General features: G+C 46.8%; 1 protein-coding gene and 1 pseudogene across 13 annotated transcripts in view; one reads left to right on the top strand and one right to left on the bottom strand.

Moving 5' to 3' along the window:
* Positions 1-27,511, bottom strand: part of PCNT (pericentrin) — a 111,656-nt gene that overhangs the window by 55,404 nt on the left and 28,741 nt on the right. For 4 of the 13 annotated variants that reach the window (XM_054579336.1, XM_054579400.1, XM_054579354.1 and 1 more), the window contains exons 12-20: positions 25,535-25,664; positions 24,422-24,639; positions 18,587-19,047; positions 16,675-17,239; positions 15,535-15,711; positions 4,125-4,271; positions 2,809-2,960; positions 686-846; positions 234-472 (exon numbers count right to left, since the gene is read on the bottom strand). In XM_054579336.1, coding sequence (XP_054435311.1) covers positions 234-472; positions 686-846; positions 2,809-2,960; positions 4,125-4,271; positions 15,535-15,711; positions 16,675-17,239; positions 18,587-19,047; positions 24,422-24,639; positions 25,535-25,664 — 2,250 coding nt within the window. The remainder of the gene's footprint in view (positions 1-233; positions 473-685; positions 847-2,808; positions 2,961-4,124; positions 4,272-15,534; positions 15,712-16,674; positions 17,240-18,586; positions 19,048-24,421; positions 24,640-25,534; positions 25,665-27,511) is intronic. The other 9 variants (XM_054579393.1, XM_054579399.1, XM_054579401.1 and 6 more) reach the window with 6 other exon arrangements.
* On the top strand, positions 11,778-12,720 carry LOC129073623 (homeobox protein NANOG-like; annotated as a pseudogene).

Genomic DNA, 27,511 nt, shown 5'->3' with positions numbered 1-27,511 from the left:
AACACCAGGTGCAGGAGAGCATAGAGAGAGGCCGGGTCCACCTGGAGAACCAAAGTGTCCATCCACACCCTGCAGGGCTGGTGAGAATCAGAAACGCTAATGAAGACAGTCCACCAGTCTATCCGACCTACGTACTCATCCACCCACTGCCCTTTCCTGAGGCAGAACATCAGTACTGGGGCCAGAATGGGGCCACAGAGCAAATTATGGGTGGCGAGTGGGCCATGTCGCACCTGCTTGGAGGAGTCCAGAACCATCTCCAGGAGGCTGTCCACCGCCAGGCTAAGGCTCCGGTAGATGCTTCTGACGGGCTGCTCACACTCCAGTGTGCTTTCGGGGCTCATGAAAAAGCTTTCGCAGATGTGGCTGCTGATCTCTGCCATGGAAGACATCTCAGTGCATTCAGTCAAAGTTTTATCCAGCTCTGTCAGGGCCACATCAGGCCCAGGCCACATCTCATCCAGTGCTGGCGCTACAAAGAGAGCAAAAACAGAGGCCTGCACCACATAGAAACTTGCACAATGACCCAACCTGAGCACCAGGAATGAGCATGCCCACGTCACTATGGACAGTACCCCATTTCAGCAAGAAGTGGGCTCGCCAACGCTAGTAGGAGGAAGGGCACAGCCCCGGGGGGTAGGTGGCACCCAGGCCTGGGGCTGCACGCGCCCCGTCCAGTGCTCACCTGCAGATGGGGACTGGCCCCCCAGCCTCGTGTTGGGCGGGCTCTCATCCTCCAGGCAGAGCCCCACACGCTCACTGATCCGGCCCTTCATGATGATGGCAGCCTTCAGTGTCTCTCCAAACAGGCCCAGCAGCCTCCGCAGGGCCTCCTGGAGAGCTATCCTGGAGAGGGAAGCACAAAGGGTGACAACCTTCAGCCTGGACCCTGGCTGGGTGGCTTTGCAACAGGAGTGGAGAGGACCTTGCTGCTGCTGCTCATCTTTAAAATATGCTGTTATTGTTCATTCAAGCATGTTTCCCTGGAGTCGGTCTCCAGCCGACCAGCACAGGGCAAGGGCTTCCCGTAGAGCTGTCCCCGCAGCTGTTCACCCCTCAGGCGCACAAATCCCACCCATCCCCACGGCACAGCCTCCCTGACCCTCAGGGCCCTGCCCTTCATGAGTCATCTATTCACGCCTGACCCACAGCCCAAGTGCATGGAGGCTCTCCCATGCCTCTCCCTGGGGCCACACATACTACAAAGGCTGGTGAGGTTCATTCTTCACAGGACCAGGACTCAGCCGGCACCCTATGTCCAAGTTGTACCCTTCCAGACCAGCCCATCCAGCTGGTCTACGTCCTGATTCTGCCTAGGATGTAGCTACAGGCAAACTGCTACAGCTCGTGTGCAAGCCAGACAGGCCACAGGAGGCCAAAGTGGGCGGGACATGGGCTTGGCCACTCCCACCTGTTCACAAGCACACTCCCTACCAAGGGCCCCACACAGGCAGGACTCCCAGCATGAGACACCACTGAGCAAAAGAAGCAAAGAGCTGCGCCTCCCAGAGCTATCACTCCCAGTGAGGGACACATGCAGGAGGTGTGAGGAGAGGCGAGAGGACAGTGGGCAGACTGCATGAAGCACAAAATCCCTGGGGGGTGGGGGGCCTAACAGCTTCCTGGATGTTGCCCAGGACCCTCCCTATAGGTGGTTACCAAGGACACGGGTGGGCACAGGATGTGCGAGGACCCTGAGGTTACCATGCAGAAAAAGGTAAGAGAATAACCATAGAGACAGTGGGTCAGGGAGGGCAAGTGCTGGCTCTGCTGAGAGAAAATGCCAGAAGGCTCCCTCAAAGTCGGCCCCACCTCCTCCTCACAGCCTTTCCAGGCCATGCCAACCCCTGGTTCCTACGATGCTCCCCAAATATGCCAAACCCTTTTGGGTGTCCAGTCACCTAGAGGTGCTTCTCACCTGGCTGGACATATCTCCAAACATCTAGGGATCATTTGCCTCCTCCCATGTCCCTCGTGTACCACAAGCAGAGCTGCTGGCCACAGAGCCTGCCACACTGCACCCTGCACCCACCTTAGTGACTCCAGGTAACTGAGGAGTCCACATCAAAACACAGTTGCTACAAACAAGTGCTGGAAAAGCATGCACATCTTCACAGACAATTATAATGCTTTCAAAAGAATGAAACAAGGCCTGGTGGGGACTCTGTTTAGTGAGAAAGACATGGATCCCACACTTCAAGCTCAGGAAGAAGCCAGGCCGGTCCACCCCACCTGGTCCCTCTTTACCCTCGAGGTCCGTGCAGGACAACCAGAGAAGACCCTGGGCAGAGAGAAGCTGTTGGGCACAGCACAGATGAAGAGGCCCAGAAAAAAGGCATGTCCACAAGTGGGACACTGAGCATCTGCTCAGACAGACAAAAACGAATTTCCTGACATTGGATGTAAATAAACTAAACAGTTCCAGAGGCACTCCAGACTAACATATAGGACAAGCAAAACTAAAACCGAGATGAAATATGGGGGAAAAATCTGTGTAGCATCAGAGTAAAAAACTGTTTCTAAAATGAGACCCCCAAGCGAAAAGGACAAAGGGACAGATGGCTAACTGTGCCTGCACTATAGCATCAATTTTGTAGTTTAGCAAAATGTGAGGCTTTTTTTTCATGTAATCTTCTTCATATCCTCCTCTTAATTCCATAGTGGTGGGTATGCAGGTGTCTGGACATTACTCAGTACTTTTCTCACTGTTTAAAATCTTTTTAAATGATGAGAATCATGCAGCACAAGGGTCCCCTCCCCCAAACATCAACATGTGCTCAGGGGGCAGTGACAGAGGAGGGTGCTGACCTTTCGCTGTGAGACAGGTCCACATCAGACTTGAGCATTGAGATGAGGTTGGTGCCTTCCTGGTTCTCCCTGTCCCGCCTTCGCTGTAATGTCTCCAGTTCTGAATGGCACTCTTCTATCTCACGACGTAAGGATGCAATTTGGTCTTCCAGCTGTTGAGGAAAAATTGTTAAAGCTTTAGTTAAAAATAAACTTCTATATGGAGCTTTCACCATAACTTTCATCATCCAACTTAATAAAAACATGACAAAAAACAAATAAGGTAGTGATTAAAGGTGAACAGTATTAAGTATTAATACAGTCTTTGCTCCATTACTCTCTGCCTATAGAATTGGAATACACGACCTCCCAGCCTGCCGGCCCTGAGGGGGAGGGGAGCCAATTCACCACAGACTATTCTCACAAACAAAATCTCTTTTCTGGTCATTCAGAATAAAAATGAGTTGCCAGAAAACTGAAGATCAGTATGACAAATTTCTCTCAAAAAAGTCAATGATCGCAGTGTCTCAGTGGGTGGGGTGGGAAGGCGGCACCAGCTACCACAGGTTCCTGGGTCACCTGAGAAGCTGAAAGTAATGAGTGCCTTCCAGCAATACAGCAACCTGAGTCCCTGAGCGCATGGCCAACAGCAGCACAGTCTGGTTTACTGCCGAGAACATGGGCGTCCTCCCCATGGGGGGCAAAAGAATTGATTCCCAGTCAGGGGACATGCGCAAGTTGTGGGTAACTCCCCAGCCAGGGCATGTAAGAGAAGGCACGTGAGAAACTGATGTTTCTCACATCGATGTTTCTCTCTCAGTCTCCCCCAGCCCTCCTACCCCGCCCCCAACCCTGAGCAATGAAAACTTATCTTTGGATGAGAATAAAAAAAAAAGTAAAAAAAATTCTCTACAGGTTTGAAGAGTTCTTATATCAACATACATCCAGAGGAATGTCCAGCCTTAAAAAGGAAGGACATTCTGACACTGGTTACAACATGGATGAATCCGGAGGACATTAATCTCAGTGAAATGAGCCAGTCACAAAAGGACACATACTGTTTGATTTCACATTTCAAATTCATAGAGACAGAACGTAGATGGTTAAGTGCTAGGGACTGGGGGAGGGGGATGGGGAGTGTTTAACAGGGACAGTGTTTCAGTTTGGGAAAATGGTAAACTCTGGAAAAGGATGGTAGTGATGGTTGCACAACAGTGCTAGTGTGATTACTGCCCCTGAATTATACATTTAAAAATGGTTAAAATGGACATTTTCATGGTATGCATATTTTAGCACATACAAAAAGAGTACTAAGAAACAAAGGCATATCCACACACCTGCAGAATTTGGTTGCTCTTCTCCTGAAGCTGCAGAGACAAAGACTCCTTCTCTTTTTGGTGAACGGACTGTACCCGCTCACAGTCCAGTCTGTGCCTCTCCTCTTTTTCATGCAAAGCAGCTTTCTTTTCAAGTTCAAATTCACCCTGTACAAAAGCATGATTAAGAACAAAACAATGCCATTAAGGTACAAATTTATGTTTGTTTCATTTCTCTGCTATTCACTAGAACTTAGTTCATTCAACAAATACGTATTAATTCATAGTGTGTTGTGCCAAAAAAAAGTGATCAAAAGGGCCAATGCCACTACCTACAGCAAACACGCATTTCCCAAATGGTCACATTAAGAAATTCTCCATCAAGAAGGCATCATGACCATCAAAATCCAAAACATGTAGAAATCTAAGTTCCTTCGTTTTAAAAAAATAAACCCTGTTTCTTCTTAAATAAAAAGTGTTTAAATAAGAAACAAAAGCACTCGGGGGAACATCGGCAAAAATGTCAAAATCAACTTCTTCAGAGCTGTGGAAATTAAGAGAGGCTCACAATAACCCAATGTGTTTATTGAAAACAAAGGCTGGATATCCATCTGAGCAGCAAGTTTTGGGGTATTTGAACCCCACTAATCCCATCACTTCAATCCCAGGGACCGTCTTGAAAGCAGCAGGCCAGCAGCCACTGGGGGAGGTTAGCGCTCCCCCAAGATGCCACCCCAGCAGCTGTCAGTCACTGATCTGCCCAGGAGTTCACTGAAACGCTCCATTCTCGGAGCTGCTCTTTATTTGACCTCAGGCAGAGTACTTCTGTGTCTACAATGCTATCATCAAACCATGTGTCACAATCAGCAGCAACTACTTAACAACACGGGGCCTGAGGCTGTCATAACAGCTGCTGCTAAAAGAGGCTGACCAAAAAAAAAATAAAAGGAAACTCTAGGAAATTACATCAACAGGGTGCTTTAAAAAGCCCCAAGGTACACCTGGGAATTTAGATGGCATGAGCATGTGCAGGGCTATGCACATGCCCAGAGGGACCTAAGATGAGGCTGCACCCTTACCTCTCCCTCACCTTGCAGCTCTGCACAAGCAGGAGGGAAAGCTGAGGCACAGTTGTTAACTGCTGGCCCGAGCCCTGACAACATGATCCAACCTGAGCCTCTCACAATGAAGATAAATCATAAAAGAAACCAAATAGATATTCTGGAGCTGAAAAGTAGAATTACTCAAATGAAAATATCATTAGAGGAGGTCAACAGCCAATTCAAGTGGGCAGAAGAATCAGCAAACATGAAGACAGGTCAATCTGTGGAACAGAAAGAAGAAGAATGAAGAAAAGTAGAGCCTCAAAGGCCTGTGGGGCACCATCAAAGACCAATATACACACAACGGGAATCCCAGAGGAGCAGGGAAAGCCAAAGGGGCAGAAAGAATACTTGAAAATAAAAGGGCCAAGATCTTCACAAATTTGATGAAAAAAATATGAATCTACACATATAAACTCAGTGAATTCCAAGTACAATAAACTCAGAGATATCCATACCTTGACACATCATAAGCAAACTGTTGAAAGAGACAAAGAATCTTGAAGCAGCAAGAGGGAAGCAACTCAACACAAGGGATTCTCAGTAACAGCCAACTGACTTCTCATCATAGACCAGAGGTCAAGAGACTGTGAGATGACATATTCAAAGTGCTGAAAGAAAAAGACTGTCACCCAAGAATCCTGTATCCAGAAAACTATCTTTCCAAAATGAGGGAGAACTTAAAATACTGCCAGATAAATAAGAACTAAGAATTCATCACTAAGAGACATGCTCTGAAAGAAATACTAAAGGGAGTTCTTCAGGCTAAAGTGAAAGGACACTGGACAGTAACTTGAATCCACATGAAGAACTAATAGGTAATTATACAGGTAAATATAAAAGACAAGATAAATGTAGTTTTTGTTGGTAATTCTTTTTTCTCCTGAGTTAAAAGACAACTGCAACAATGAATATAAAATGTATACAAATGTACTTTCTACAACATTAGCACAAAGGAGAGAGGGAGGAATGAAGTTATAGATGTAAAATAATTTTTTAAACTGTTAACATTAAGTTGGTATTAATAAGAACTAGATTGTTACAAGGTGTTCGCTGTAATCCCTTGGGCAAGCACTAAGAAAATAACTCAAAACTATTTTTAAAAAAATCAAGAAAATCTGAAAAGAAGGCAGTAATAAAAGATTGAGGGAAAAGGGACATTCAGATACACAGAAAGCAAACAGCAAGTACCGACAGATGCTCCAACACACATGAACCTCAAAAGCATTATGCTAAGTGAAAAAACAAAACTCAAAAAGGCATACATTATATGATACATTTTCTACAAAATGCCCAGAAAAGGCAAAGAAACAGAAAGTAGATTAGTGGTTACTAGGGACTAGGAGAGAGGCGAGACTGCTCATGGGTGGGGAGTGATACAAATGTCCTGGAATTAGACAGCAGTTGTAGTTGCACAACTTGGTGAATATACAAAAAACTACTGACATGTATAACTGTGATTTTTCTGGTATGTGATTATATCTCAATAAAACTGCCATTAAAAAACAAACCTACAGTAAAAGTCATCATGAGAAGTGAAGGTCCTACACAGAGGTCCTTCTGTGAAAACAGTTCATTAAAACAAGAAGAGCCTTGCTCTGGCTGATGTGCATGGGTTGGTTGGAGTTGTCCCCTAGACTGAAAGGTCATGGGTTTACTCCTTGGTTGGGGTGCATGAGGTGGGGTGGGGGAGAGGCAGCCAGTTGGTGTTTCTCTCCCTCTGTCGTCTTCTCTCCTTTCCCCTAAGCATGTCCTCAGGTGAGGATAAGACAAAAAACAAAAACAAGAAGAGCCTTGATGAGCCTGATGCTGAGTCACCACAGCAAGGCAATAAGACAAACTTTCTCAGATTTAAAATATGTGACAATTTCTTAGCAGAAAAGAAATTTAAATTATAAATTTAAATATATAATTTATATTTTTAACATTAAAATATTTAAACCAATTTAAATATAAAAATAAATTTTAAAAGTTGCCTAGAAAAGTCTGTTTCTAAGACAATGAAAAGTTTGTTTTATTTCGCATATCAAAATTAATTTAGGCTAAAATTTTCTTAATCACTTCGCATATGAGAAAGAAGAGCAATAAAACAGATCGCTGTTAACCCCAGCACCTCCAGCACCGTCTCAGACTGGCAGGTCAGCAGCTCGGCCTCCTGACCCAGAGCCACTGCCACTCCTCCTCCTCTCCCCACTCAGCCGAGAGCGCTGGGTGCGGTGCTTCGGACTCCACAGGTACCAGGGCGCCCTGCTTGAACGAGGAGGAAGAAGGCTGACACCAAGCTCTGACCTTACACATGGACATATGTCAATTCTGGAGATCACCCTATTCCACATGTTTTCACAGTAATGACACACACAGAAGTCAAGTTATTGCTCACAAAAACCTATGAGCCACTGTTTGTTGGCTCTGGGTTCCTACCTCAACGACAATGATCAGAGAACAGGGCCTGCATGGCAAAACACTACAATCACACCATTGTGGATTAACACAGACCATTTTTATAAACTTTTTCTCCTGAAACAGAGTTAATTCCAATCCTTTAAAAAGAAGGACTCAAGCACAATTTCTGAGTTATGAAACTGCCAAATCTGCAAAGCACTTCACTGTCTCACTTATACCACACCACAGGTCACGCAAGGCTAGGAGGGGCACTGCAGGCCTGAGAGTAACCGGGTTTGACCACAGATGCCAGTGAATATGGGAACAAAACCCCAGCACCAGCCAGCCCCACAGATCGCAGGGCCACAGCCAAAGGATAGGAGCCATGCTCCCGTTCCCCAAAGAGAACTCACATGAAGTATTTCCTCTACCGAGAGGAACCCTGGGAAAAATAAGAAAACATAAATTCCCAAGAAAAGGCTAATCTCGTCAGGACATGCTAGATCATGACCCATAGTCACACTGGAACCTGAGTCATAGAGGGTCAGCTCTCTGGGCCCCAGAACTCTGGCATGGGCACTGGGGTGCTTCCCTCAGCACCTTCAGCGAGCAGGTCCAAAGGGCAAACCTGCGTGCTCACCACCACCCACTGAATGCTCTGGGTAAGAGAGAGGCAAGGGGCTACGTACATGGTTCTTCAGAAACTCTTCTGAGCCACAGATCATGTTCTTGAGGCAAAAAAAAATTTTCATATAAGCCTAATATATAAAAACAGGGAAAGGCAACCTTCTGTTTGAGGTTAGGATCTCCATGGATCCCTGGCTAGGAAAGATGAAAAACCAAAGAACCAACCCTGGATAATGTCAGGCCCCTTCCTCACCTGCCCCCTGATGCAGAGCCGCAATTCCCAAGGGCAGCTGGAAGCTAAGCACATCGCTTATTTTTTAACCTTCATTTTGTTTCAGGAAGGGTTTTAAGGCAGTTGACAGAGACACACGAAGTCTAACAAGACAGCAAATATCTAACAAGATATTTGAGGCAGATGAGCAGCCAACTCAAAGCACCTGTCCCAACTATCCGCCTGTGAGGAGCAGTGGGGACACTGCGTGTCCATCCTGCCCAGGGCGCCCCCAGGCCCGGAGCAAATCCTTACAGACGTGTACACAACGGAGGCCACGGGAGACATGCAGGCGCCTGGTGAGGGCGTTTTGAGAGTGAGGGAGGGTGGCTAAGGCACACTCAGGAGAGGTTGCGGACAGTACCCCGTGTGCTGCCCTGGAGGCCCGGTACTCCGGGACGGCTTCGGACACTGAGCAGAAGTGCACGTCTTTAGGCCGGCCCCACCCCTGACATGACGGGACAAGATCAAAGAAGGTCTGACCCAGGAGAGGACCCACCCATCAGACCCCTTTTATAGACAATCATTTCTAGTTCCAGACTTGCATAAAATTCTGTTTGATTTGCCATAGTCTAATAATGGTAAGGCCAATATTAAGAGAAAGGTGTTTATTACAAGTTATTCTTAGGTTTTTCTAAATATCCACAGAAGTTGAGGGAAAATGTCAAATACATATAAATCATTAAGAAAACACAATAGAGATGCCTGAAGAAGGAAAAATAAGTAGCATTGCACAAAGAACACCAACATACTAACAAAAATAAACTCAAATGATAATGAATTAAAGACATCCAAACTCTATCTAAACTGACCGTAGGTTCTCAAAATTTTCAAAAATTGTCATATAAACAGATGTTCTTTTTTGTGTGTTTTTACCAAGAAAAGATGAAATTGCCTTGAGCAATCGGTACTGGTCACATTATGGTTTCCTTCTCTTTCCAGACCCTGCCTGGTGTTACCACCCAAGGGAGAGTCCCTCACGGAAGCACATCTCTGAGCAAAGGAAACCGAGCTTACTTTTTCAGAGCACTTTTCTCACAACCACACTCCAAAGGGAGGGAACCTGAAGAGTGATCCAATCACCTCACACGCACAAGTTAAATAACTCTTCTGATAAATGACACTGCTTTTCTAACAGGTGCAAAGATATTTATGACCCACATAAAACCTATTCACAGAGGAAGAACAGCATGTCCCTGCTATTTTAGGGACAACGACCCTGGCATCCCAAGAAACGCCCAGAAGGCTTTATGTAATACCTGTTTGCGGTAAAGCCAGGGGGAAGACCACAGAGGAACACGCCACCACTTACAAGTGTTTGCACCAAGTCACAGACCTGAATCATGTTTACAGGGAATAGGGGGAAAATGTTAGCCGTCACCCCAGGAGGCAATAAAAACAGACCCAGTGCAAACAGGACCCTGTGTGTCTCTTCAGAGGAAGAGACTGCAACTTGGGCTGGACATGGGATGAGATTAAGAACCAACTTGAGTTTTTAGGTAAGAATGGATTATGGTTATGTTACATTGGGGAGAAAAAGACTTTACTTGGTAGAGACAGATACTGAAAACACATGACATCTGGAATTTGCTTCAAATAACTGGGGGTAGGGGGTGCTGATGCACTCTGATTGCCACGTACTCCACGGTTAGCCACAGATTACCAAGCTGTTCTATTTCTGTGTATTCTGAAATTTTCCCCAATAAAATGTTAAAATAAAATAGGGGCAGAAGCAGCATGTCCCATGCTCCCATCAGCACCACTGTTTTCTTTTGCAAAATAAGCTGGACAAAAAGGTCACTCACTTCAAGAGTATCTAACACTCACAATCTTAGTAGCAGAGCAAAGAGAGAACACCTTTGAACTGATACCGCAACTGTAAAAATACTCCCCCAAAGCCCTGGGAGCACCACACAAGAGCCAACACAAGTAAAATCTGTTAAGCAAAGAACATAAATGACATGCAACTTGAAAACATGTGTGGTTCTTGGTGTTACAAACAAATAAAAGGCGTAGGAATACATCAGCGGCAGGTCAGACTCTTCAGTAGGAGGGCGGCAGGCCAGTGGGCACCATGAAAAAGGAAACGATAGAGTCTGAGACACCTTCGGCATGTCTGCAGGTCTCAGAGCAGTGCCTCAGGAGAGGGGGACAGCTGTCCACATTCGAAGTGCTAACCCACCCAGACACAGTCCCTGGATCTGGACCTGCAAACCATGGTCGTGCAATGGGGCTGCAGGGCCGGCCACACAGGTGGGTTCCAGCCCCTCGGGCAGGTGGGGAAGAGTGCCCGCCTTACACAGGAGCTCACGGAAGCTGCCAGCACCCCACTGTCATGTGCCTTTCACCAGTGCAACTGCGCAACGAAAGTGCTGACAGGTTGACGGCCTGTCCATCTCACAGCCTCCACTCTTTCTCCCTTTAGTGAAGCAGCTTCCCGGAGGCCCCCCGACCCGCTGTGATGGCCCCTCAGGATGGCAACTCAAGGTGCTAGGGGACACCGGGAGGTCTGAAGGGACTCTGAGGGGACCTGAACGGGCTAAGGGGGCACTGAGAGTACAGATGGGATGCTTAAGGATCACTAGGAAGACTGAGTGAGCTAAGGGGACACTGAGAGGACACTGAAGGGGTTGGAGACACTAAGGGGAGACTGAGAGTGCAGAGGGGACACTGAGGGGACACCAGGAAGACTGAGCAGGCTGAGGGGATGTGGGGGTGAAGGGGTGGGGGGCGGAGGGCTGGGCATTCATCCTCTTTGAATGTGATCTGGGTAAGAGAACACTGTGAAGAGAAGACGGGCAATGCCACCCATCAGTGGCCCATGAGCTCTGGCTCTTAGCTGGGGCCTCCCCGTGTACTTCTCTAATCTGCCTTGAGGGCATGGCTTTCTGTGTGTGTGTGTGTGGTCCCTCCTGTGTCCTCCCCGCCCTTCAAACATGGGACACTTGCCAAGTGGTCTGATTCCGGGCAACTTAGAGTCCAAGGGGCAAATGTCAAGAAAAATGCCTACTCCCATACTTCTCAAATAGGGACAAATCTCATTTTTAGGCTCCCCTTAATTTTTATAATCTCTTCTAATTCTCATTCTGGGAACGTTCAAGTGAAGACAGTTTAAGAAATCAGTCCAGCTTTTTCCTAGACTGGGCTGGCTGGCTCCAGTTACTGCAAAGGTGACTCACTTCATCCTGTCTTTTTGACACTTTTACACCTGGAGATCTTCGTGTTCCTTGAAGCTCTTCTATCTTACCATTTACCTCTTGAGGTGTGTTTTCTCTCCTTCAACTCACCAACATGAGTGTGGATTCTGCTACTCCCCAAAGCCTGCCCTACCCTGAAGCATCCAATTCTAGGGAACCTTCACCAGTGCCTGAGATTTATGAGCCTGAAAAAAACTGTGCATCCTTGCAAATGTCATCTGCTGAGACACTCCACACAGAGAATGTCTCTCCTCTTCCTTCCTCCATGGACCTGCTTATTCAGAACAGCTCTGACTCTTCCACCAGTTCCAACTTAATGCTGCCCACTTCTGCAGAGGACAATATAGTGAAGGAGGAAAAAGGTCAGGTCAAAAAACATAAGATCAGAAGCGTTTTCTCATAGACCCAGCTCTGTGTACTCAATGAGAGATTTCAGAGACAGAAATACCTCAGCCTCCAGCAGATGCAAGAACTTTCCAACATCCTGAACCTTAGCTACAAACAGATTAAGACCTGGTTCCAGAACCAGAGAATGAAATGTAAGAGGTGGCAGAAGTAAAACTGGCCAAAGAATAGCAACCGTGTAACTCAGATGAGCTCAGCAACCACATTAGTACCTGGGCCTCTCATCCTATCATCACCAGGGATGTCTGGTGAATGCTTCTAGAAACCTTTCAGTGTGGAGCAACCAGATCTGCAGTAACCTATCTCGCAGCAACCATTCCTGGAACAGCCCAGCTTGGAACTACCATTCCTGCAACAGTCAGACCTGATGCCCCCAAGGCTGGAATAACCAGGCTTGTAACAACCAGGCCTGGAACAATCAGTTGTATGGTTATGGAGTGGAATCCCCGCAGCCCCAAATCCAGTTCCAGCAAACTCCCATTAGTGATTTAGAGGCCCCCTTGGAAACTGCTGGGAAAACCTATGATGCAATATTGCAAACCCCTGTGTATTACAGTATCTAGCAAACCATGGACTGATTCCCAGATTACTCCATGAGCATGCGGCCTGACTCCACAAACATACAGCCATGAACATCCAGTGTGACAACAGGTATATTACTCAATCTCAATTTAGGCAGTGGCTGTATCTCTCCTAGGATTTTTTTTTTCCTCCTAGGATTTTTCTATGTATTTCTGTCTTGAGATGCTGCTTCTCATTATGTCTATTATGCCACTTTGGAGGGGGTAGGGGTGAGGTATAATGAGTCTAATCAGAGGTTTCTGTAGCCTTGCTGCTGTAGACATATAAGACGTCTCTGGCTACAGATAATTAAATATAATACTAGTTAGAATCACTCTAGTGTGTAGAATCTGAACCTCAAGAATATAAAATAAAAGTACAAAGATGTGTGATAAAAGATTATTTGTGTTTTCTGGGATTGGGAGGCTTGTTAAAAAACCTCAGTTTAGGTGAATGGTTAAGCTACAATATAATTCACTGATTTCTGCTGCCCTTTTTTGCTGTTTTACTACAACCCCCAATTTATTAATCAAGTACTTTTAAAAGACGGTTTGTATTTCGTTGTATCATGATAATACCAGTGTGGCTGATTGGTTTATAAGCTTGAATACAAATAAATAAAACGTCTATTTTCCCATTAAAAAAAAGAAAGAAAGAAATCAGTCAACACGTACTCACAACTCAGAATGCTCTTAACCCAGAAAACGCAAGCGAATGCCAAGGCCTGGTTGTATGGTTAGAAGCCAGACGCCAGCACCGCCCCCCTCTTTTTTTTCCTTACCTGAGGATATGCATACTGATTTTAGAGAGAGGGGAGAAAGAGAAAAATGGAGAGAAACATGGATGTGAGAGAGAAACATCCATTGGTTGCCTTCTGTGCGTGCCCTGACCAGGGACTGAACCCACAACCTAGGTATGTGCCCTGACCAGGAACAGAACCCGCAAAATTGTGGTATGTGGGTGACACTCCAATCAACTGTGCCACCTGGCCAGTGTGAAAATTTACAGCCTTGATAAATCTGTACATACGCATCACATAAAACACCAAGTATTTGTGAAGTACTATGTACACAGATTCTTATTCTCTCATGCCAAGAAGACCAAAGGTTTTGGGGGACACAAGTATCTCAAATCTAAATCCTGGGAAGAGCCCTGTGGTATCCAGCCAGTATTCCCAGATGGACTCCAGGAGTTTCGAAAGCCTGTGGGGACGATATGCAGAGCACCTGGGTCGGCCTTTGTGTGCATGCACACTGTGCTGGGGACAGGGTGCACACCGGAGGTATCCTGCTGGTCAAATATCCTGCACATATGCAAACGGAACTGAGGACATGAGCCTCACAGCAGTTCACGAGGACCTGGCCAGACCCCAGACTCCAAACCCCTCCATGGCAGCCTCACATGTTCAAGAGTTCCTTTCCACTTGCTTTGTTAGATGTCATCATGAGAATGACTGCGTCAAAACCTGACATACTTCGTGTGCATGCGTGTGTATGTGTGTATTTATTTATTTACAAGTAAATACAAAGTTCAAAATTCAAAGATCTGAAAAAGAACCAGTCTGGTCCAATTCCTTAGAGCACCTGCCATAGGAAACGTGTTCTGTGTGGACACAAGTTCTGATGCAACCGAGGCTACCCACCCTGCACCATCTTCCACTTTCTTGTAGTGAGGGCACCTCCACCTCAGCCACTGCTGCCTACTCCAAGTCTAGACCCAGCTACAACCCTGTCACCCCCTGATGCCACAGCTTCCCCATGTCCCCCCCCAGGGGCCACTGTCAACCTTGCTCCCACAGACCCTGTGAGCCATCAGGAAACCCCTGACTCCCCAACCCCCAAGCATGGCCTCTAGCTCTCCCATCCCTATGCTTCCCAAGAGTCATGGTCAACTCTCACCTACATCAGTAAGTCGCCTCCACCCCTCTTCCATCAAGCCACCAAATGGCCTTCAGAACAGATGCTTTGCTGCTGCCTGCCAGATAGGGTCAGGGCTCTGCCCTTCAAGGACATCACCCTCCAAGTGCACCTGGCAAGTCCTGGCATCCTCAATCCCTACCCTGACCCCCAAGAGCCTCACAAGGTGTGGCCGGGCCACTGGCACCCCAGCAACAACTGCACAGCAGCAGGTTTGCTGGAAGAGCAGCCTGGCCCCTGCATCAAAGCCCTCTTGGTAAGCTCCCAGGGAAGCCTCCCCTGGGCACTGCTCTGGACGCAGGGTCACAACAACGAACAGAGGAGAGAACAGCCAGGACAAGCACAGCCACCACACCACACACTCTGCTGGGAGACAGTGTTTTGGGGTCCAGAGAGGGGTGAGGGGCCACATCGATCAGTCAGGGAAAGGCTCATTTAGAGGGTGACTTGATTAAAAGAGAGAGCACAAGTTTCCATGCAAGAGACAAGGACATGTCCAGAGCACAGGACATCCGGTATATCACAGAAACAGCAAGGCAGCATGTGGCCATGAAAATAGGGAAAGGACAGGAGACAGGGTCAGAGGGCATGTGTGGCAGGAGTTTATGGGGAATCATGCCCTCAGTCCAGACAACAGGCCCTGAGGTTTTAAGGTACATCATGGGCCACACAGCGCAGGGACCACTGTGCCCAGAAGAGATTGTTGGGGGGACCGGTGGCCCGGCTCCTCACACAAGCCCCAGGTCCTCTTTGCAGGTCCAAGGCCCACCCAGCACCCAGGCCCACAGGCTTCACCAATTCTCTGTATGTCTACAAGCAACAGGATGGTCTGATGAGAAGCCCCAAGAGGTCTGGCACCCCATGGGGGACAGAGTCCACTCCCTAGTGATCCCTGAAGCCTCTGCTGCCCAAGAAGGGGCCACTCTGCACACTCAGAACAGCTTACTATATGGCCCTCTCTTGCAGTACCTGCTGCTCTGCCCGCTGCCTCTGCATCTCAGCTGCATGCATGTCGCCAAGCTCCTGCAGGGCTGCTTGGTGCTGCTGCTCCAGGAGCAGGACCTCAGCACGCACCTTGTCCAGGGCCACGGTCTTCTCCTCCTCCAGCAGGCGCCTCTGATTACGCAGGGCTACAGCCAACTCCTCCTGCCAAGAAAGTCCACAGGGCACTGCACCCCAAAAGCCCCATCTCAGCACCCTCACACACTCTAGGACCGAAGGCGCACATCCCACCCTGCATGGGGCAGCACTGACACAGTCTGCCCCAGGCACCTGACGTGCCCACTTGGCCCACAAACTGGACAAAACAGCCCCATCCACTGTGAAGAGATAAAAACCCGCAGTGATTACAGTTTTAGGCCAAATACAAGTGTCCTATTCATGAGATACAGGTGCCGCAGGTGTGCAGGTGACAAAGGTGGGCACCAGTCCAGGGTACCTGGGCCTTCTCCAGAAATTCCCTTTCATACTAAACTTAAACTCACTGCTCTTGACACATGACAGAGAGTTTCATTTCATGAAGCACCCACAAAGGAGAACCGAGGCTACATATGCGCAACAGGAAAACCAAGCTACTGAGGTCCTTAAACTCCAGGCTCACAGCGAGGGCCAGCGCAGCTGAAGAGGAGCACTCTGACCCGGACAGATCAAATGCTCATTTCCCGAGGGTCAGAGAGCCCAAGCCTTCCCAAGAAGTCTATGATCATGTGATCAAAGAAACCCTTACAACACTGTTCTAGCCCTGCGTGGGTACCTCAGCTGGTTAGAGTGTCATCCCAATATGCCAAGGTTGCAGGTGGGATCCCCAGCCAGGGCACATGGAAGTATCAACCAATGAATGCATAAGTAAGTGGAAGAACAACTCTGTGTTCCTCTCTTTCTCTTTCAAATCAATAAGTAAAAACTTTTTAAAAACCTCACTGCTCTAGACCTACCTTGTAAGAAAACCAAAGTTACCACTGATGGGGCAGCGTGAGACACGCAGACACGAGCTGGCAGGGGCTTGCACAGACACTGACAACACTGCAGACACACACTCAGGGACAGACAAGAGTGCACTGAATCATGGAGGACACTTGTCCTGAGACAGGGAAAAGGCCTGGTCCTCACCTGGTGAGCCTCACGAAGCTCGGCTGCCAGGGCCTTCAAACCCTCACTGTGTTCAGTGCTTTGCTCAGTTCTCCAGCTCCTCTTTGCAGATTCAAGTTCTTCGCTGTGTTTCTGCTGAAGTTTCTCTAACTCCTGAGTCAAAATCGCTTGATGGGAAGAGTCCTTTTTCTGCAATTGTTCCTTAAGGCCCGCTTGCAACAGCTCCAGGGCCTGCTTGTGCTCATCACGGAGGGTCTGAATTTCAGACAGGTAACTGGACTCCACAGAATCCAGGTGTGACAAATGCCTCGTCTCCAGAGCATGGATTGCAGCAGCATGTTTTGCCTGCAATTCAGCTACACGAGCTTCTGCAAGAGCACACTGCTCCCTCTGGAACACAGCCTTCAGTTCCTCAATGTTGGCCTGGTGCTTGGCCTCAAGCTCTGTTGTTAGGGACAGAATGTGCTGCTGGTGTCTCTCCTGAAGGAGCTGGAGCTCATTGGCGTGCTTCTCCTGGGCTTCCCGAAGGAGGGCATCTTGTTCTGCAGTGAATTTCTCTGTGATTTCCTTACGTTGTTCTAAAAATCTGAGGTGACATGCAAAGTGAACAGACAGCAAAACATGCAGTTGTACAAGCAGCAACCTCTTCACATTTCCTGTAGGAAACACTCCTATCAACAAGGTTGTTATTCATGGGTCTGACTGCTCTTACTCCTTCTCCCTCTGCCACAAATGGCCTGAGAGCACCACCACGACCACGAGCCAAGTGAAGGGGCCACGTGAAGCCAGAGGATTCAGAGGCCAGAGCCCAGGTGTCCCTGGAACAGCCTGAAGTGGAGGACACAGGACCCACAGCAAGAAGTCACATGCATACTCCCAACAGGCACTACAGCGAAGAAGGTATGACTGTTACCCATGAGAGAAGAATCTCCACAGGAAAGGGGCAGCGGAACTGCTCACAGAAGCCCACAGGGGCACAAAAAGCATTCCAAAGACCTCAGAAACACTCTTCAGTTGTGAATTAAGGGATGTGAATTAAAATAGCCACAGGAGGCAAGAAGACACGTTCTCATTCAAGTGCCCAGAACCCCACAGAAACTGGGAAGAGCCCGGAACCTCTACCAGTGCAGGTTACATAAGTGATGTGGCTTGGTGGGTTCACAGAAACAACAGAAACTGTGACTGGTTTTACACTCCTATCTACCAGATTCTGTAAAGGTGTTTCCATGGAGCACGCCCATTTAACCTTTACCACACAGGGAGAGAGCACTCAGGAGTCATGCCCATGCAGTGCACTGGGATAAAACTCAAGTCCAGAGCAGAAGCTCTTGCACCTCAATTGTGAGGCTAGCGAGCAGCTGACACACAAGAAGCAGAACCAACAGCATGTCCTTTAACCCCAAAAGTCACAGAAACCCCAGCCATGAGAGGCCAGATGTGCAGAAAGAATCAGGACCAACAGAGGCAAAGAACCAAATCACATTCTAAATCTATTTAAAACCTCAAGTTGTATATATTTTAGTAAAAATATTTATTTTTTAAAAAACATCTGTTTATAAAACACAGAAAGCTCATGTGGATAAACTGCAGGTCCTTATAGTAAATGAGGTCTAGAGTTATGCTACTGAAATTTTAAAACATGCAAACAAACAGCAAAGATGACGTGAAAGATGTGTACACAGTACACACATTAAACTCCACCAGAAGGATTTGGATGTTGCTTCTGCCAGCACATCTTGTTTCAGAGCTTGTGTCCTGTTCTCATTTTAGGGTAAAGACCGAGTGTCCAAGATACACGACGTCACTGAGAGCCCATAGCATGTCTTCTCAGAGATCTGCCTACCACCCTCTGCCAGGTGTCCTGGGTCAGATCTCATGTAGGAACCTGGCAGAGAGCTCCATACTAACAAATTGCTTAAAAAATGTCACCCACCTGTTTTGGGCTAGCATCAGCTGAAGGGCACGGTCCTCCTTTAAATGAAGTGTAGCAAGTTCCTGGTTCTGGTCCACAGGAGCCAGACCACTGCTTGGCTCCTGGCCACACTGCAGAGACTCGTCCCCAGTGAGGTCAAGTTCCAACTGCTGCAGGCGGCCCTGCTGCTCCTTTAAGGAGCCCTCCAGGTCCAGGATCTGGGCCGCCTGCTGATCCTGCAGTTGCCTCATTTCAATTTCTCGGAGCTCAAACTTGTTTATTATTGACTGTTTCTCCAATTCAGCCTGTTCCCTCAGGTCAAGGAGCATCAGGGTTAACTTCTCTTCAGCTTCTCTCTTTAGGGCTTCACTTGTACCTTTCCACTCTGCTTCTCTTTCTTTAAGTTCTTGTTTCATTAGTTGAATCTGCTCCTTAGCTTTCCTCAGTTCTTCCTGGTGATCTTCAACTAAATTATGTTTTACCTGTAGATAACAATTTTATTTAACAGGGAAGAAATTAAAGGAAAAGGTTATTAGCAGCTAAAATCCAAATCCACCTCTGAAGACAAAATTCCATAACATGTAGGCATTTCGCTGGGCAGAGCAGTAAGACTGCTTCTTGTGTTGATGGGGATAGAAGGAACCGAAAACCAACAAACTTAAAACTATTTGCTTAAGTAAAAGGTGTCCACATCCTAGCACATGGAACCGACTGCTCTTTATGCCTGGAGTAACTGAACTGAACACACAGACGGGACGGAGGCCTTCTCTGTTGCACCAAGACCAGCAGTAGGGGAAAATCTGACACGTCGTGAGTCTTCTGTCTAGGAAAAGGCCAGTGAGCCCCAACAGCATGGAACCACTTCCAGCAAGGAGACAAGAAGTCTGAGGGAGAGGGAGAGAGTGTCATGAGTTCAAGTCTTTGGACTTGCACAATTCATATTCCAGGATATATAGAAACCTGAGCAAGAGGCTGGTGAGCTAAAACTACTATTGTTAAAGGTATCTTGTGAAACAGAAGATAGATCAAAAAGGTAAAGGTAGGCAAATATCCTGGTTTTCAAAAAAGGGAAAGTGGGTCAACAAACTACTGAATATAACCAAAAAGAAACTAAACAAAACCAAAACAGGTATGTAAGACTGATCTCAGCTCCTTATTTAAAGGTTATTAAAAATAAAGTTTAGAGCCCTGTTTCTGGTGATGGCTGAGAGGTTCTAATCAGACCAACCTTCCCAGAGGCAACTCTAAACTCTGGATAAAATACAAAAAACTACCTGAAGGCCTAGAGAGTATCCAAAAGAAATGGCACTAGGTGATTTACTGTCTGCGCTGTGCTCATGGGAATCCCATAATCCTACTCGTTTGAACAGAGGGACTGGTGAGAGAGGAAACTGCATTAGGACAGAGCTAAAGAAGAGGAATTGCAAAATCTGGAATAAACCAAACCCTAAGCTCAGGTTCATGCTTGATCCACACATGTGTGGGCAGACTCCAAAGGCAGGCCTGCAAAGACTAAAAGAACTAAACAGTACACTTCAGCCCAGCACAGAGAGGATGGGAGTGTGGAGTCTGACTCTAGCCAGGTTAACTGACTACTGAAACTTAAATCATTCCTCTTCAGAGGGACGTAACAGAATCCAGAGTCTCCACAATGTCCGATATCCAGTCCAAAAATAGTTAGTATAAAAAATAAAAAGAAAATATGACCCACGCTAAGGAGAAAATACAATCAATGGAGAACAACGAGATAACACAAATGGTGAAATCAGCAAAGGTTTTAAAGTAGTTATCATCACTGTATTTATGAACATAAAGGAAAATATGCTCACAGTGAATAGGAAAGAAAACAAACTATTAAAACAACAAAATGCAAAGTCTAGAATTGAAAAATACACTATCTAAAATTTTAAATTCAACAGATGTACTTAAAAGCAGATTAGAGATGAGAAAAGAAAGTCACTAACTTGAAAATGAGTAGAATTTAACCAACAAGAAGGGGAAAAGATTAGAAAAAATAACAAGAACAGAACCCTCAGGAACAAAAAAAAAATAGCATCCATGTTAATAGAGTTCTAAAAGGAAAGAAAAGAATGGGGCAGAAATAATGAACTTAAGAAAATACTTGATGACAATTTCCCAAACTTGGGAAAAGACAGAAATGTACAGAATTGCCTGTTATTAAAATTAAAACACCATCATTTCAATATCATCATTAAATAAGAAAATATGAGGTCAATCTACTATAAGCGTTTAATTATTTTATTTATTTATTTTTTAGAGAAAGGGGCACAAAGGGAGAAAGGGAGAGAAATGTTGATGTGCAATGGAAACACTGATCGGTTCAGTCCCCAAGCGGGGACTGGCCTGCAACCCAGGCATGTGCCCTGACTGGGTAATAAGGCTTTTTTTAAGGTAACTTTTTTTTAAGATCCCTGATTCCTTTTCACAAATATTCCCAGCTAATTTTATGTATTAATTTTCAGATTGTCATGAAAGAAAAAATGTCAAAGAAAATCAAGCCGAGGTATTCATACTAAAATGGGAATGAAACAAATAGAAAACTCTTTGAAGGAGTCAAAAGAAAATGACATGTGACATTCAGGGAAATACTGATTTGAACAATGATTGACTTCTCATCAGACAAAGATCACAAGGAACAACATCCTCAAGTCCTGAACAAAAACCAGTCACCCCAGATTTCCATATGCATCATCTCCAAGAATGAAGATGAAATTAAGACTTTTCAGCTAAGAAAAAACACGTGAAGATCTGCACAACAAGAAATGCTAACGGCAATTCTCCAGGCTGAAAGGATCCTACTAGCTTTACCTCAGATCTTCAGGGAGAAATGAAGAGCATTGTAAATGGTAAATGTAAGACTATTTATCCTTAATTTCTTTCAAGTACTTATGACTGTTCAAAGCAAAACATAATGCAGAATTTACAACACAGGTAGAAACACAGGTAGATTCAATACATATGAAAATTATAGCATGTAAGACACAGAGGAGACAGTAAACGCACCTACACATTACAAGCTCTTATACTGTATGTCAAACAGTCTAATGTTAACTCGGAGACATCTGAGAGGTTACAAATGTCTATTCTAACCCCTACCAGAAGTATCCAACCTACAGCCTGTTAGCCACACGCGGCCCAGGATCGCTGTGAATGTGGCCCAAAACAAAGTCGTAAATTAACTTAAAACATTATGAGATTTTTGTATGATTACATGTCACAATGTATTTATTGTGTGGCCCAATACAACTCCTTTTCCAGTATGGCTCAGAGACACCAAAAGGTTGGAAACCCCTGCCTAGACCAAGCATTAAAAACATAATGCAAAGAGACAACTCAGACATCAACAGACACATTAAAATCAATTATAAAAAGTATTCAAAAAATGCAAAAGGCGAAGGGAGAAAACAGACAAAAGAAAATCAGATGCACCCTGTAGAAACTCATAGTAAAATGGCAGACCTCAGTCCAACCGTATCGTAACAACATGAAAAAGTAACAAACTACGCACTCCAATTAAAAGGTAGGATTTGGCCCTGGCTGCTATGACTCAGTGACTGAGTGCTGGCCTGTGAACCAAAAGGTCGATGGTTTGATTCCCAGTCAGGACACATGCCTGGTTTGTGGGTGGGGTCGCCAGCTGGGGGAATGTGAGGGGCAACCTATCGACATATCTATGGCACATAGATGTTTTTCTCCCTTTCTCCCTCCCTTCTTCCCAAAAAATAAATCAAATCTTAAAAAAAAAATAAAATAAAAAAAGGTAGGGTTCATCAGAATGGATTTTAAAAAATACCCAACTCTATGCTGTCCATATGTATAATATAGTACAGAATAAATATGTGGTCTTTATCCCCTACCACGGACACAGCTGCTAAAACCCTTGGCATCTGTGCAGTGCTAAGAGGATCTTTTATGCCAAAGAGAAGAATGGTGGCTGGGAGCCCTACACAGCTTCGGGATGAGGGCTGGTCTCCAGAAAGACCATGGTGTGATTAGAGGGCTGGACCTTCTAGCCTTACTCTGATCTCCAGGGAGAGAAAACGGCTGGAAATTGATTTCTATTACCCAAGGCCAGCAATTTAATCAATCATGCCTGTGTATGAGAACCTCCATAACAGCTCTTATACAAAGAGGTCAGGAGAGGCTCTGGGCTGCTGAGCACATAGGTGCTGGGCCGAGGGGCCCGGGAGCACAAAAGTTGTGTGCCACCCCCATCTTGCCCTGTGCACCATCTTCTTCTGATTGTTCTTGTTTGAATCCTTTGTCATAAACTGGTGACAGTAAGTAACTGTTACCCTGAGTTCTGGGAGGTGCTTCAGCAATTATTAAACCTAAAGTGGGGCAGGGGCGATGGGAACATTCTGACTTTGTAGCCAAGTCAGACAGAAATGTGTGTACTTGGAGACCCAACACCTGAGACTAGCCTCTGGAGGAAGGGTAGTCTTGTGGGACTCAGCCCTTAACCTGTGGGGTTGGACGCTAAGTTTGGGTAGTTTCTTTTAATAGATTAAAAGTAAAATGGACAAAACAAGGTACACCATGCAAATGAAATGCAAAGGGAGATTGGAATGACAATATCATTAAAAGTGAAAGTAGGTTTTGACCAAAAGAGAAAAATGGATATTTCATTAATGACAAATGGGTACATTTTTCAGGAAGCCACTGTATGTGTGTGTAATAACAGAGCTTCAAATCACTTAAAGCGAAACTGGACAGAATTAAAGGGAGAAACAGGTAATTCCACACCACCTCTCTCAATAAATGATACAAGTGAATAGTCCATAAAATAAATACATACACATTTACATATATGCACATATGGAAACATCAAAAGACTTTGAGGAAAGTCTGTCCTTCAGTGTAGGGTCCCTGAGAAGGTCATGTCTGATACCACGGTCCACATGGTAGCCGGCTCGGCTTCCACGAAGCTCTATTCTTGCCTTTATTTTGCTCCACATCCTCATCAATGCCCTAATATAGAGAACTGCATGCCATCAAACTTGCAGGTACTAATAGCTTCCTGTGAAACTGTTTTGTTGGGGAATGGACATCCAAAAAGGCCTTCACAGAGAAGAACCTGAGCTGAAAACAGAAGGCCAGAATGACTGAATGGAGGAAATATGGTCAAGTCAAAACACATGTGGAAAAGCCTTAAAAGTTCCAGCCCTGAGCAGTATAGTGCATTTGGCTGGGTGTCATCCTGCATGGCCAAAAGTTGCTGGTTCGATTCCCAGTCAGGGTACATGCCTGCACTGTGGGTTGGTTGAGTCCCCAGTAGGGGTGTGTGGAAAAGGCAACCAATTGATGTTACGCTCCCTCTTTCTCCCTCCCTTTACCCTCTAAAAACAAACAAATACTTGTATTAAAAAAAAAAAAACTCCTGTCACCTTATTTCTATTATTCCCACATAGTAATAAAACTGTGCTGCTGCATAACGAGGCCCATCAATTCAGTGGGTCTGCATTTATGTGTTTGTCAAGTGTGCACAGTGGTGCAGCAGCAAGCTCATTACTCAGAGTCCCACGAGCACTGCACGGCTGCCTGGCCCACAAGAGGAAGAGCATGGATGTTTGGGACAAGGCCTGCAGGTGGCTCAAACATCTTCCTGTGTCCTCTGAAGACACCCAGTTGCTCCCCCAGTCCCTGGAGGCAGGTGGAAGGAGCAACAGGAAGCAAAGCTCTGTCCCCAGCTGGGAAGCAGGCTCACTCCACTTAGGGAGACACTGACCAAACCCACTCCTCGCCATGCACATCCTACCCACCCTCTCAGCCCAGGCCACCCGCTCCCACAAGGTCACAATGGAAGTGGCCTTGCCACAAGGACTCACAACTCACTTTCTCCAAGTCCTCTTTCAGGCGGATTTCCTGCTGCAGCTTCTTGTGTAAATTTTGGTTTTCTATTTTTAAAAGATTGATTTCTTCCTGGAGCTCCCTCTGAAACAGTGAGAGTTTAACCTTGTGCTCAGTTTCCAAACCCAAGACTGTCGTTGCCACTTCAGTCTCTAACTCCACGGCTGGGTCCTGTGCACCCTGAAGATGCACGCAAGCGAGCCCTGTGAAGGAGGACACAGGTAAGACAGGCACAGCCCACACAACACCCATGAAACAGGGTCAAGACACATGCACTCAGATGCCTCTGACGACATTCAGATTTTGAAAACCTGACCATGTGTGCACAGTGTCGGGAGGGGACATGACTGGCAGCCCAGCAGTCAATGCGCAGAACCACACCAGTGCTGTCCCCACACAAACCCTGGCCCAGCTGCCTGCTCTGCTCCTTCAATTTGGGAAGCAGGTAACCAGAATCATCTGTGTCCATCATGCCCAAGGACTGTAAAGTGCAGCACAATGACCATGGGACACCTCTTATGCAGGAAGAACTGTGAGGCACAAACAGTAAGTGCAGTGTGACCTCAGCTCTCAGGGTTGTGCCCCCTCTAGCCCTGAGGAAGCCTGGGCCAAGACAAACACTTGTGCCAGAGCACCCAGCATGGAACCTGACGCCTGCCGTGCCCTGTGTGGGATCACCTGCCTTGCCTCCTCATTTCCACATGGAATACAATGTTGCCCACACCCAGGGCTGTCCCATCCCCTTCTGGACTGTGTCTGGCCTTATGTCCACTATCCTCCACAGCAAGGCCAGTACCTGTTCCCATCTGGACCACCCTGGATAACCACAGCTCCTTCATCTGCCACCACCTGGCCATCACCTGGCCACCCCAGCCTTCTATTACCCCTCTTGCACGGTCAGGCCCTCTCCTGACACTGCAGGGCCCTGCTCCACCCCTCAATGCCAGGACCGCTGTGGGGGGGCAACCCGAGCCAACCTCCAGCATCAGCACTGCACAGTAAAGGGACAGCATGCCCAGGTGACTCAGGCAGAGTCAATCACGGCGGAGGCTCCCGACCTTCCCACAAATCACACCTGGGCTGCTGAAGTACACCCACCTGGGCCGGGCTCTTCCGGGAGCCCCACATGCTGTGCCAACACCTGGGTACCCACAAGGTCCGCTTCCTGCTGGGCTGCCACTTGGTGCTGGGGGCTTTCTTCTAACTGTGTGTGCAAACACAGGTCCTCCTTGGGGGAAGTCACAAAGAGGAAATGTTTCGGTGAGCCTCGGCCTCGTGGCCTAGTCACTACCTCCCAGGTGTGCCCTGTGAGTGATGCACGCTCACATCGTCGTCTTGTGCTGCCTGTCACGTATAGAGGGAAGCAGCAGGCTATGGCACCAAGGAGAGGGGGCCCAGTCAGTGAGTCCTCATGCTTTGCTGCGCTGTGCTCCCAGGGCCAACATGGAGCACCAGCCACAGGGACACCACGCAGACCCTGCCCACTGGACCCCTTGCCCTTACTCTCCCCGCCCCCAGGGTCAGGCTTCCTCCACTCACTCCCTTCCGTCCTTCACAGGCCTCATGGGCCAAGGCCTCGGTTGAACAGCACTGCTCTGCTGTGGGCTCCCGGGCTTCTGCGTCACTTTACTCCTGAGCTTCCTCACTCCCCTCTCCTCTTTCCCTGCCCTGCACTTTCCCACCCAGAGCCAATACTTGGCCTGTCTGAGAGATCCCAGGGGCAGGGTTCCTGGTAGCTGCTGTGAGCAGGTCTGATAATGGGGCCTGGCCAAGTGTACTTATGGAGGAAAAGAAAGCAGGCAGGCAGACAAGCAGGCAGCCTCAATGCTTTCACACGTCCTGTTCCCCTCATCATGCAATGAGTAAGCCCATTTTCCTCAAAAATCATACAGCCCTGACTGATGTCGCTCAGTTGGCTGGAGCATCATCCTAGAAACCAAAAGGTCACGGGTACATACCTAGGTTGCAAATTTAGTCCCTGGTCAGAGTGTGTTACAGGAGAGAACCTATTGCTGTTTCTTTCCCTCCTCTCTAAAATCAATAAGCATGTTCTCAGATGAGGATTTAAAAAAAAAAGAAAAATCACAGAGGAGCCACATCAACCTAAACTTCATGATTCCTGCCCCTGTGCCAACTAAGCACATAAAGGGCCACGTTCCAAATTGGAAGGACAAATTCAACTATTCAGGCCTAAATGTGATTCGCAATTTGGGAAAAAGAAAAAGAACTTAAAGCCTACAACTCCCTCCAGACAAGAGCTAAGTTACAGATGGATGAAAACTAAAATAGTTATGCTGAGAATGGAGACAAAGAGCTGAGGATGGTATGAAGAACTTGCAACTCCAAACCCTGGGCCTACCAGCTGTGTGAAAGTGATCACGTCCAGGGGCAAGCAGGATGAGGACATCCAAACCAGAGAAAAGGGGCAAAGGGCACAACAGCAGAGGCAGATCATAAAAAAGAAAGAATAGTCAGTAAAGAAGTAAAAAATTCAACCTCATTAATAAACCAGCCCTGCCCACACCTTGATCTCAGACCTCCAGCCTCCAGGACTATGACATGATAAATGTCTCTTGTTACAGCCATTAGAGCCGACTGAGACACAACCTAAATAACCAAGAACGGCAGACACACAGACTAAAGCCAGTGCTCACACACTGCAGAGCATGTCTGCACTGCACTATGGCTGCTCCGCCACCTGTGAGCACTTCTGCCCAGGACAGCAGCCACCAGACCCGGGAGCTACTGACACTTCAAGTGGTCACCATCAATAAAAGGAAACCTCAGCTCCTTAGTCACAGCCTCACTCAGGTGCTCACAACCAGGCGTGCCTCTCCGTCCCGACTGGCACATTCCCATCATTGCAGAAAGCCCTGTTTGGACAGTGTCAGCCTCACTGACACTGTTAGGTTAAAATAAAAGAAACAAATACAATGGAGGTAACTCAAGGAAGAACACAGAAGCTGATAAGTGATGCTCAACATACAACTCAGAGCAAAAGACACAACTTCACATTCTGCAATTGTCAGAAGTATGGGGAATGTACGGAGACACAGTAAGCTAGGCCCTGAAACA

The sequence above is a fragment of the Pteronotus mesoamericanus genome, unplaced genomic scaffold (assembly GCF_021234165.1).
Source record: "Pteronotus mesoamericanus isolate MK-2021 breed Mesoamerican mustached bat unplaced genomic scaffold, CSHL_Meso_final contig_116, whole genome shotgun sequence".
Taxonomy (NCBI): Eukaryota; Metazoa; Chordata; class Mammalia; order Chiroptera; family Mormoopidae; genus Pteronotus; species Pteronotus mesoamericanus.
The sequence above is the reverse complement of the archived record's forward strand: the minus strand, read 5'-3'. Positions and strand labels throughout refer to the sequence as shown.